At 41.4% G+C, this 12,702-nt stretch overlaps 1 protein-coding gene across 1 annotated transcript in view; it reads left to right on the plus strand.

Moving 5' to 3' along the window:
• The window catches only part of KCNT2 (potassium sodium-activated channel subfamily T member 2), a 1,660,679-nt gene that overhangs the window by 1,165,719 nt on the left and 482,258 nt on the right, over nucleotides 1–12,702 (plus strand). Inside the window, exon 15 of the mRNA XM_078650345.1 lies at nucleotides 6,698–6,834. Coding sequence (XP_078506471.1) covers nucleotides 6,698–6,834 — 137 coding nt within the window. The remainder of the gene's footprint in view (nucleotides 1–6,697; nucleotides 6,835–12,702) is intronic.

The raw sequence follows: 12,702 nt of genomic DNA on the forward strand, positions 1-12,702 counted from the left end.
TAATATATACATATATAACACATGTTTATTTTTCAGAAAGACACACATTCACTGGATGGTGTCATCAGTGATGTCATGAGTGATGTAATATGTGACGTCATCAGCAGTGCATTACACGCGCAAGTTATAGTGAGTCCAAATAACTATAACGTGGAATTTCATTGGTTTTATATCAGTAAAATTTCCAGCTAACTATAACTGGTGTCAAACCTATGGTTTTTTCAGTGAATTTCATAGGTTTTGTAAATGCTACTTCCTAACTATAACGTGTGTAAAACCTATGGTTTTTTCAGTGAATATATATATATATATATATATATATATATATATACATATATATATATATATATATATATATATATATATATATATATTCTCTTCTACAATTCAGAAAGCAGATCACGATATAGGCTTGAATAGCATGGCATGCAATTACATGTAGATAATGAACTTCATGCAGTAGAAATAAATGAAATATATTTGTAGGTCATTGTGTCATCCCTCACAGAAAAGTGTCACACTAGGGTTTCAAACTGAATAGTTCAAAGGTATATGATTTGCCCTCAAAAATAAATTAAAATATTATGGTAAGAGACAGAGCACCTCGGCAAGTGTTGCAACTACACTAACCCACCAAGCACCTCCACGGATGTGTACCAACCTGGGGCCCTAGTATATATAGGGAGTGCTTTACCTGTTTGCGCTGTGGCATACTTTAACCCCTCCCATGCCCATGAGCTCAGCTCATCACACAGCACGGTGGCCGTGTGCTCATGACGAGCTGAGCTCGTCATAACGGCCGCAACGCTCGCATGCGGGGCTAATTCCCCCGCTGTGCTGAGCATTCTAAAGAAACGGGTGTGGCCGTGGCGAGCTCAGCTCGTCATGAGCACAGCGCCACAGTGCTTTGTGATGAGCTGAGCTCGTCGCGAGCACCGGGGCGCTGTGCGCGCCCCCCTGCCCCCCAGCACAGCGGGGGAACTAGCCCTGCAGGGAAGGGGATAAAACAGGTGTGGCAGGAGCAAACACGGAAAGTGCACCCTACCACATAGAATGCGCTGCCACCAGGGCAGCGCATTCATGTGAAAAACTGAGCAGCACCTTCCTGCACTTTTAAAGGAGATTAGAGATCCCCTTGCAGGCGGGTGCAGTCATTGACTGCACCTGCCTGCTAGGGGACAAGGGGTTGTGTGGGGGGGTCCATGGGACCCCCCTATCTGCCCTCCAGATGACTGCTATCAGGGAGCGCACTGACAGTGCGACTCCTGAGACCTTTTAGGTGGTGCACTGTCAGTGCCAGGCCCGGACTGGCCGTTGCAGGCACCGGGCAATCCCCCGGTCGGCCGCGAGGGTGGGGGCCGGTTTTGGGCCCCAGGGGGTCGGTTTTGTTACAGGGTCGTTTTTTGCAGCATAGTTGCAAAAACGGCACTGTAACAAAATCGGCCGAAAACCGGCCCTAGCAAAGAGCGCGGTCGCACCCCCCAACCCCCCGGGGGGAGGGGGGGGCCGGCCGAGCACTTTGCCAGGGCCGGTTTCGGTTCCCAGTCCGGCCCTGGTCAGTGCACATCCGAAGAGCTTCTTAGGCTCTGCTCCCGTGTCTGTAATAGGGCGCGGGCAAAGGGATTCACTCATGTGCATGAGGCACGCCCCATGTAAAAAAAGGGAAACCTCCCTGAAGATAGCACTGGCACTTTATGTGCACCAGTGCTATCAGTATTACAGAAGCGGCTGAGGCCCCTTCTGTAATACCAAAGTGCCCCAGTGGCCCCCAAAGTGGGCGCAAATGCCTATTGCGCCCCCGGGGCACTTTATTCAATATGGACCCAGTTCTTATATTGGGCAAAAACACTGCAAGATATCTTACACTACTCAAAAGACTTGCTTCAAAAATGAAAAAAAAGAATATCCTAACACCACTGAAATGGCGACCTCCCTTTTTTAAAGCTTAGAGAAAATGTAAAAAAGTAAATTAAATATAATTGTACAAATATTGCATGTAAATAATTCTTTATATTCATTTCAAATGTAGAACGAAATAGAAAAATGCCATAGCACTATTTACTTGAATTAAATTCTCAATGAATTAACATTATTTTGTATTTATTTATTAAAATGGCCAGCCAAAGGAAAACATTTGCATGTATTTATTGTGTATTAAAGCATTCTCAATAGTTGTATGTAGAATTAATTAAAATTCATGTAATCATTTTTTAAGAACATTAAAGTGAAACTTATTTTAAAATTTAAAGGTCATAAAAATAAATATTTTTGCATGAAAAAATATTAGTTTCAGTATATTTATTTTTATAACACATATTTACCCAGAAATCAGCAGAATTGCACAAAACCTAAATAGAATTCTACAGGATAGACAACTTTTAGCATGTCGTAGTGTGTATAGATGATAATCCTTTCCATATATACCCAACATCTGACACTGAGCATGTATTCAGGGGTCAGTAAAAAACTAATTCCCTGAACATTCAAGTGGTGTGTGATGTAAAATACCTCATAACAGATATTGTATCTCTATTTCCGGGTAGCACACATGACCTTTTTGGTATTCCAACATAGTGGAATGTACCAAAGGCTATAAAGTTGGAGATTTTCATGAAGGATTAGGTAAATATACATCACCTTTCGGGCCATATAGCTTAAATGTGATTTTTATTCCTCAGCGAAATAATTTTTGTAGGTGATAGTGTGTATGCCATACGGCCACGGCTATTGCAGCCATAATCATTGACTACCACTCCCAATAATTGTCAGTACAATAAGTCTCACCATAGAACAAGAGGTGTTACAGAACACAAAGTTGGACTCAATAAAAGTCGATTTAGATATCTGTACAAGAGTGGTGGTGCCCTGAAGCACTCTCCAGAGATCAGCTTTAAGAGTATAGCAACATGTGCCATAATGCACAATATTGCTACAAATAAGAGATTAACAGTAACAGTATCAGAATGTAACTTCGATGAGGAAGGAGATACAATCCCACCACCTCCCACACAAGATGAAACCTGTGCTGCTGAGGGGCGTTTGAGACCTGCCAATATAACCAGTCATTATTTTTCAAGGTAAGTTAATACATCCATTCAATCTTACATAAAGGAACATAAATCAGTGCATGTTGTATAAATAAATACACCTTTATTTTCAGTTGAGAAATGTTACATCTGAAAAGATGCTTCTCTTTCCGGATGTTTTTTTGTAGAAACAAAATAATATTAGAGGGAAATACAATGCAAGGATGTTATAGTTCGCCCTTTCAAAGACTTGTGTTTTTTAAAGCTGATGTTTTAGCTGCAGCAATTTCAGCAGCACCACTGTGACTCCTCCTCCACTTCAGATTTAAAGTGTCTGTTGCTGAAATGCTGCTGACAGTTGATTTGTTTTCTTACTTTCCCTCACTCCAATCGGTGTAACACTCGTAATTCTAGTTGTTTGCACTGTCGCCACTGCCTTTGTTACTTGGGTTAAGTTTCTTGCCAAATCTACACTGTAGTGCCCCATTTCCCCATGTAAACGTATGGTGCTATGAGATAAGGTGGTTGTAGCATGTGCCAGGTGATTGATGGGGCAAGTTAGCCCATCATTGCAGTATGATGTATGGCACTCCCTACACCGTTGCTGGAAGCTTTAATGGTGCAGGTCCTCACATAGGGACTTGATGGCATCTGTACGATCAGAGAAACTGTCATTCACTGTCATTTGATTGGCAACTAGGGTACCTGTGAAATTTTCTAACCCAGTTTTTAATGTTTTTATCTAGGATTACCAATTTTGATTTATCATTTTGATCTGCTACTGTTGCAGACCCTGAAACTTGAGCATACAGGTTTCTAAACTTTCAGAGAGTTGTTGGTTTGCATGAATTATGACATTTGGGTCAGAGGTCTGGGGTACAGTGTTTTGAGGATGACGAGTGCCAAGTCGGCAGGGCCTGACTGTGAACCCAAAGCAGCCCTGGCAATTTTGTCAGACCATCCCCAAACCCGGGTGGGGGGGGGAGGAGCAGCATGCGGGGGGGGGGGGGGGGGGGAGAAGCATGCCGGGGGAGGGGGGATCAGCTTAAAGAACTACTGCTAAATAAAACCAGCCCCCAGAACTGCTGCTTTTGTTACGAAAGGCCAATATTGCAGCAGCCCTGCAAAACCGCCCCCTAGTAACAAAACCAGCCCCCACCAAACCGGCCCCTACCCTTTCATACTCCAGAGCAAACACTCAATGCCTGCTATGGCCAGTCCAGCCCTGCAAGTCGGTATCTTCTCTGCAGTTGGGGTGGCCTCGCTGCAGGTTTCTGTGCAAAGATTCTTGTGATGTCCTCACTCCCTTCTTCTGCTGTCTCTCTGTGTTCCATAACTGCAGGACTTATATTTGCATCATTTTTTAGATTTGCCTGGCTACCACTATAACTGGGGTCGTCTCCAGAACTATGTTGATCCTCTATTGCACCCCCTTATATTTTTTACCTCTTGAGCCTCAGACACTTTCTGGAATGACTTGCCAAAAAATGTGTCATGGTGGCCAATACATTCGTCTGTGAGGATTTCAACTTCCTTTTCTGAAACCTTGTTTTCTTTTCCTGCTGCCAGTATCCTTCTCACTCTCCTTATGTGTCACATTAATTGCCTAAGAGGCTGGTTGGCTAACACACACTAGGATACACATTGAATTCTCCTAGGGAGCTGCTGCACCAATTTCCTCCCGCTGTAAAGCGAGGCCTACTTCCTGGTTATAATGCCATTAATGTATGCCCAAAACGCTAGGCTCTATTTGAGAATACATTCGCTATTTAGGAAATGCAATTTCCTAAACACCGAACCGACTACATTACAAATCACTATTTATTTACTGACTCATTCCATATATACCGATTAGAGATTACTAGATAGCAATTCACAAGGATTCACTTTTAGGTAATCACTATTCAGTATTTTTGTACATATGGCCCCAGGTTCAAGTCTTGGTGTCGGCTCACTAACCTGTTATTATGGGCAAATCACTTACTCTCCCAGTGCCTAAAATAAAAATATGATCTTGTGTAATTCAACTGCACTCCAATACCTTCAGGTCGAGTTTGTACTATATAAAACTGCAAAACAAAATAAGGTTGCGACCTTACATTGGAACACGATGAGTTTGTTTTTGTTTCTTTTCCTGGAATAAATCAAATAAAACTGAATGTTCACTGTCATTTGTTATTTGATTACTTTACAGTGTCTTGCATATCCATGCCAAGAAGCAAAGTGTAAGACAGTCTGGTTTTTAAACCAAACAAGCCTTAAATTGGTTTACCATGCCACATAGCATCAAAAAAGCACTAATACATTAAGGGCAAACAGGAAATCGTCCCGTTTGCGACTGCAATATCGGTCTGGCCCATGTACAAACCCCATTTTGCGAGTTGATAACCTATTACCAACTCGTAAAATAGTGTTTGCGACTCACTATTAGGAAGGGGCGTGCCAAGGGTTGCAAAACACTCACAGTTTACACCTACTTCAAGTAGGTGGTAAGCCAATCGCAAACTGGAAGGGGTCCCTAAGGGACCCCTTCCCCTTTGTGGCTGGCGTTCAAAATATTTTTTTAAAGCAGGCAGTGGTCCCACGTTTCATTTTTCTTTTTTTAAATGCATTCCATTTTCATTAAGGAAAATGGACTGCATTTTTTTTAAAGACTGCTTCATTTAAAAAGCAGCAAAACACACAAGATGATGGATGGAATGTTGCACAATGGCAAAACATTCACCCCCAGTCACAGATCTGGGTTTAATCCATCGTTATTTTGCTCACCAAGCCACCCCAGTTCAGACATGGCCATATGCAAATCAGTCTTGACACTGTGCCTCATTGGAACAGTCCAGCCCAAACTGCCAAGCCATGTATTCCCTGGACCGGAATCAAGCATCCTAGGACTGGTTTCTGGCTATCAGCCGTCTTCAGCCAGGATAGCTTGACTCCAGTGGCTTAGTGAGCACGGGACCCACGTCTGGGCATAAAAAGCAGTGACAGACATGGTGTTCTGCTGACCCCAGCAGGTCACCATCCCTGGGAATGCTAGCCATTCCTAATGGTGTCACAAATTGCACTTGCCACATGAATATTAATAAGGCAGGCAATTTGCAACCCCATTCAGAATTGCAAACAGTGTCTGAGACACTGTTGTACATTCTGATTTGCAGTCGCAAATTGCGAGTCACAAACGACGCAATTTGCATCTCGCAAATTGGTAGGGTCGTACATCTGGCCCTCATTGAATAAATGCAGATCCTAAAGCAATGCATGTGCATTCTGCTGTTTCATGTTTCTTTTTTCCTCAAGGAGATATTTTCTGGCTGACTTTCTGCTTTTTCGAGATAGCTATCATTTTTCAGTTTCACGTTTTTCTATATAAAGACAAAGACTAACCTCAGTATATTGTTTTTTACTTGAGAGGTGATGAAAGTGCAGAAATTGCACTCCATAGAAACTGCATTTTTTAGAGTGATAGTCAATTTAAATGTCTTCTTAATACCACTGATCTTCATACTAGGGGAAGTAAATAGACATAATGACAATTGCTTCATCCTGCTATGGCTCACAATTGTAGTCCATTACCATTTTATATGATTGAAACATGTTCTTGAGACGTGATTGATGTTGAAGCACCTCTGACTGCCTTAAAACTCATACTTTTTCACCAACTTGATTGACAGGATTATTATGTGGTGATTCTCTGCCCTACGGAGATGGATATCCAGGTCCGCCGTGTCCTGCAAATACCAATGTGGTCACAAAGAGTCATCTATCTTCAGGGCTCTGCACTGAAAGATCAAGACCTCCTGAGGGCAAAGTAAGTATGTTCTGAGCTCTAACGTCCAAATGTAATGCAATCAGGTCAGATGAATGTCTCTGTGTTTTACCATTGTTGGCTATTTGCTTGAGTTGATGGTGTTTAACAACGATCTCCACCATAGCTCCTGGTGAGCTGGATCCATGAAAGAGTTTCAGTATGTGCACATAAAAAACATTTGAATAAAATTCATCTAAATTTAATCGGTATTCTGAAAATCCAATATGGGCCTAACTCTCCTTGTCCTAGGTTGGACAACCCAGTTCAATTCTTTTGTTACGTGTGTATTCAAGAATAACATAATAAGAAAGGAATGGAGTATATTGTTTTCCTTTCGAGGTGACTCATAGAATGACGAGAATAAACTTGAAACACAAAAATGGCCTTTGCAGTTGAATTGTTAGGGAAGGTGCAATGCTGAATGCTATTACAATTGCAAAAGCAAGTTGCTTTTGGGGAGCACCAGGGAAGCAGACACCAGGAAATGTATGCCCTTAAAGTGAGGAGCAAGGAAGATGTGAAGGATATTTGTATAAATAAGGGTGTTAGGGTGATTGTTAGGTAGAATACTACTTGTTGAATTTCCACAGAACTGAACACTCTGAGCAAATACACCCTTGTTGTAAATGAAGAAGCTTAGAATAAGTGACTTGTCAATGTCAGTATTTCATGCCGATGCAACAGCAAACTGGTGAGGACAAGAAGGTACAGTGGAGGAATTATGAGTGGAGTGCAAGCCATAGAGTATTAAGAGCAGTAGAGGACAATACCAGAAGGGCGCTCAACTGATTGTTGGTGTCATGGAAATGTGATCCTAACTTATATAAAGTTTTGAGTTGTTCCAATCAGTGAATCTCTTCTTGCTAATGTTACCCTTCATCTTACATGTGAGGAGTATTGTTACGTGGCTTCCCCTGTGTGTAAGTGTCTTAACGACAAACATTCTCTCCACAAGGTGCTGCACATTGCATTGTAGAAACCTGAATGTGGTTATGTGGCACAATGGATTCCATGCCATTCGACAGGATTGACCTCAAAACTTCTTATGTCCACTTAATTGTGCCCTGAAAGATAAGTAACCCTTACCACTAGTGTTCACTGAACCCTGAAATCCCCTTACTTCCCCTACTGCTACCCTTTCCTGAAACCTAATAAACACATTCATGAACCCTAAGAGCCCCAAAATATCCTTTGATGCTACCCTGTCCTAAATTCTAAAACAATATTTCGACCCGTTAATGCTGCCGTTACCTGAATGCAAAAAGCCCCTAACTATCTCTTAACGCTACCAATTCCGCCACCACCACCTGCAGCCTTGTCCCGCTGAACTTCACCTTCTCAGAACATTTTTCTTCAAATTTCTTCCAAGCCTGTAGGTAAGCGCCAACCGGGTCCAATCCACTTTCTGTACCCGACTTGTTCTCCATCAAGGTCAGCCATATTTTTCATCTTGGACCCCGTCTTGCCTGACTAGATGTCTGTGGTTACCGTTTTGATCTTTTAGGCGCTAGTTTTTACATTAAACTTTAAAAATGCATTACTCTGGCACTACAAATAGGATTTTTATCATTCTGGTGTGAGAAATGCATTTCTCTGGCAGTACTAATGAGATTTTATCATTTTGGTGTAAAAAAATGTATTAAAATGCACTTTACTTTTCTAAATTGGTGAGGTATTTTTCTTGTACTGTGTTTTCACTTTATTGTTGTTTGTGTGCTGCATAAACACTTCACACATTGCCTCTAGGTTAAGCCTGACTGCTTTTGTATCAAGCTACCTGGGTGTTAAGCACTAGTCAATTTAGTGACTTTTGTGGTTCACCCTGACAAGAATTGTGATTATTCTTTGAAGTGGATTCTCTCCCCCTTCAACAAATAATCCAGTTCGTTACAGCAATCCTTTTTGCTTTAAATGCACCACAGGTAAATAATTAATATTGGTGCAGAGAAAAGGTACCCTTGGTTTTGAATGTTTGCAACCTAAAACAATTGAAACACACAAGGCAATTCTGCAGTTAGCCCAAGGTTAGTTCAGTGCTTAGTTTGTAATATAATATGTATTGCAAGAGCTACAAATATCATTATGCTAACACGCAATAAGTGCAATCAACAGAAAAAAAACATAAGTCTAAAAATACAGAAATTAAAAACATTTGTAGTCCATTCTGATTAATATCAATAAATTTCAAGAAACGGAAAGGGCTGATGCAGAAATGTTATTATTCTAGAACAAATTTCATTTGTGCACATTCCGAGCAAATTCGTATTGCCAATTTTACATTTCGAACATTATGGGCACTCTGCATATATTTTATTTGCAAAATGTAAACCCAGTGCCATAGCAGTTCTAGCTTCAAGTTGGTTAAAAACCAAAATAGTAAATACAACACATAATAAAAGTTAAAACACAGAACATAGGCAACATCTAACATACACATTGAAACAATGTAACTATGTTTTAATAATATACATATCAAACCTCCAAATGTTGTACAAATGCAAATAGTGTGGGAAACTATTCAAAATTAAGATCTTATAGTCCATAAATACTGTTCCTCTCCCGCACAAACCAATGTCCTGGTATTGCCGGTATGTTGGCACATTGCTTTATAAATCAGAAACGTGTTTGTAATATTGCCCATTACACAATGTCTTAGCTATCATTGTGGCATTGGGCTAGAATAACTAAACTATGAAGTAAATCAAATTTCAGTATCCTAAAGAACAGCATACATTAAAACTCTTCTGACTTAGGACCTGAGTGTGAGTTTGGTGGTCATATTAGCGCCCTGCTGTGAGACCCCTAAACCGTGGTTGGTTCGACTGCCTGATTCCTATTTGAATCTGGTGCAGGCAATCCTGTTGCGGTGGTACCACGGCAGCTCCTTTCTAAAGCTCAGAGGAGAACCATAGAAAGGCAGCACTGTGGGAGCGCTGCAGCATGTTTTTGACAGGGAGAAATGCACCATGTCATGCATTTCTTCCTGTGCAGGAACTGGGGGTGCAAATATGCAGGAGGGCACCACGTGTGCCCCCCTGAATACACACCCTTCACGGAGGTACTAAGAGCCCCCTGAGTTGCCTCACCGCTACCCTTTCCATGACAGGCTCACTGCCTTGGATAGGGTCAGTGAGGCAACACGTAATATGCTCAGTGGTGCTGCAGCACCAGCACATAGCAGCCTCAGGCCCCCGCACCACCGCTGTGGGATCCATGATCTCCAACGGTCCTGCGACAGTCCCATAGCTGCACTCTAAATTCAGGGATCGGACCATCAGTGCATAGACCGCAAGCACCAGTTCAGTGGTCCCGTGGACCACCAAACTTGCAATCGGGCCCTTAATCTTTTCAAGAATGCACAATGTAAATGCACTGTTCCAGGTGACAAGCTCCACATAAGAGTGTTCTAGATAAAAAAGTCATTATGAAATCTGGGTAAATTTGAGATCCAATTTTTTTTGTGAATTCAGTTCATACCATAATGCAGACTTTTAAAGTTGTATTCCTGTATAGTTTTGGAAAACAAAGGCTAAACATGTAGGTCAGTACTTCCAAATCCAACATGGAACAAGTTCTAAGGGTACAATTGAAATGGTTCTAAACACCCCCATCCTCAATCCAAAGGCCTTCAGGTGTGACTTCCCCTTCTAAAGGTCAAGTAAGATATTGCAAATGTGTAACTGTGTCATATTTAGGAATGGAGTTAATTTCTCTGACATTACCTCAATAACATAAGTAGTTGAAACCACTTAATTTGAAGCCTAAAGCTTCTGCATTGGTAAACTATTTGAAACATATTTAGTAGAGAGGGTTCCAATCTGGCAAACCCATGGCATTGTAGAATATAACTTCATACTTAAATATTTTTTTTCATTTTTGACACCATGACTGGCAATGAAAAATTATTATTGCATTTACCTAAGACCATTGTTCACTGCCCTGAGACAATTGTCTTTCCCTTGTTCGAGTTCCTGTTGAAACAGCTATTTAGCAAACATCTGAGATGAGTCAAGATGCATAATGATGTGCTAGTTTTCTTAGCATTGTGCTTCTTTCCCAGGAATTGGGATGATTCCATGTGGAATAACATATTCACTAACTGGAAATCCTAGCCCTTGACTAAAACTGAATATACATTTTCAATACTGCTGGATGGAACCCATTTGGACTAGGCACCTAGAAGCTTTCACACAAGAAACAAGGGGCATATTATCAAGGACGGCGTTAAAATTATCGCCAGTTTAGCAGCAGAAAACTGCTGCTAAAACGGCGATACTGGGCTTGATAATATGTCCTGGAGAATTCCAATAGAAGCCCATGTTCACACCATAACATGAACTTCTATTGAAATTCTCAAGGGCATATTATCAAGCCCATTATCGCTGTTTTAGCAGAAGTTTTCTGCCGCCAAACCGGCGATAAGTTTTAACGCTGTTCTTGATAATATGCCTCCAAGTTTATTAAACACCTGAAAAGACATTGTAAACTGCTCCGGTTGCCACAACATTTCAAAATTAGCTTAATCAGTATATCCTGGTTTACAACATGCATTATTAGTTAGCCACCAATCAGATTTGTCAATGGTTAAATCTGGGGAGAAAAATATTGTGATGCTGACATGTATACGAGTGATCAAAAGTGTCCTAAAGAAAGTAATATAGAGGGGTCACCTAGCTATAGTGGGAATGCATTAGCAAATACAGTGACTTTTGTCATTTGCATTAATTGCATAATTATGATGGTAAATGGTCTGTGGGCATACTCCATTTGTTCCGTTTAACAGTAAGTGCTAGAAGTGACTACTGATAGTGGGATTACTTCAGGTTTAACAGGAGGGAAGATTGACGCAAGATTGATGTAATGAAGAGGCAAGGCCTGGCAGCCAGTGTGAAAGCACAATGGTATAATAAGTCAATTGTGTGAGGTCAAGTGAATATGAGAATTTTTTCAGGTGCAGGTTTTATAAATAGCCTTGGACTAAATACTTAGGGCCTGATTACGAGTCTGGCAGTCCGAAAACCTTATTACGACTTTGGTGGGCTGACAACCATTGCATCACTGCATCTGCCCTGGTAGTCCTGTGGCAGTCTGAGGGCCGCAATATGCTTGGTGGTGCCCTGAGGCACCACCAAGCATATTATGAATTTCCTCACTGGCAGCAGTTACATGGAGGAAGAAAGAAAGGGGCCTTACAGGGCCCTTCCTTGTCCCTGTGCATGGGGGTGCCTGCAGAAGGGCACATGGTGTGCCCCCAGTAGTTTTGTGCCCCCAGTTCCTGCACAGTAATTCCTGGTGGCAGCCCTGCAGCAGTGCTGTTTGAGGCTCACAATGGGCCTTAACACAGCACCACCATGGGACCACCAGGTCGCTCACATGCCAGACCACAAAATTACTTGTAATCTGGTGGGTGTGCACTTGTGACTCTTGGCGGCACAAGAGAGTGGTGGCGATGTCCCGCCCACTCTTGTACTAACGGAAGTCATGATCATGCCCTTAGTATTTAACACATGACATGATTCCCAAGAAATTAACCTTGTGGGTGTATCAAACAAGTGCCATTACAGAAAGAAAAAAGATTAATAAGTAAAATACAGGAATTAGCATAATTATAGGTTACTAAATAAATCTGAAAAATAGACTGACATTGAGTACATCATGAGAGAAAGCCCAAAGGATCACTGCAAAACAATTGGCACTCCTATAAAATACCAACTCTTTTATAATGGTTTTGGGACAGAAAGCTCGAACATTTTCATAGCATGACATTATGTAGAAAGGTGGATTATAAATGTTTCAAGACTCCTAGAAACTCCTACTTCCTAATTCGTCTTATTGATTAAAGCTATACATAGTTAATTAAGGAGATGA

This window comes from Lissotriton helveticus, chromosome 1_1 (assembly GCF_964261635.1).
Source record: "Lissotriton helveticus chromosome 1_1, aLisHel1.1, whole genome shotgun sequence".
NCBI classification, from domain to species: Eukaryota; Metazoa; Chordata; class Amphibia; order Caudata; family Salamandridae; genus Lissotriton; species Lissotriton helveticus.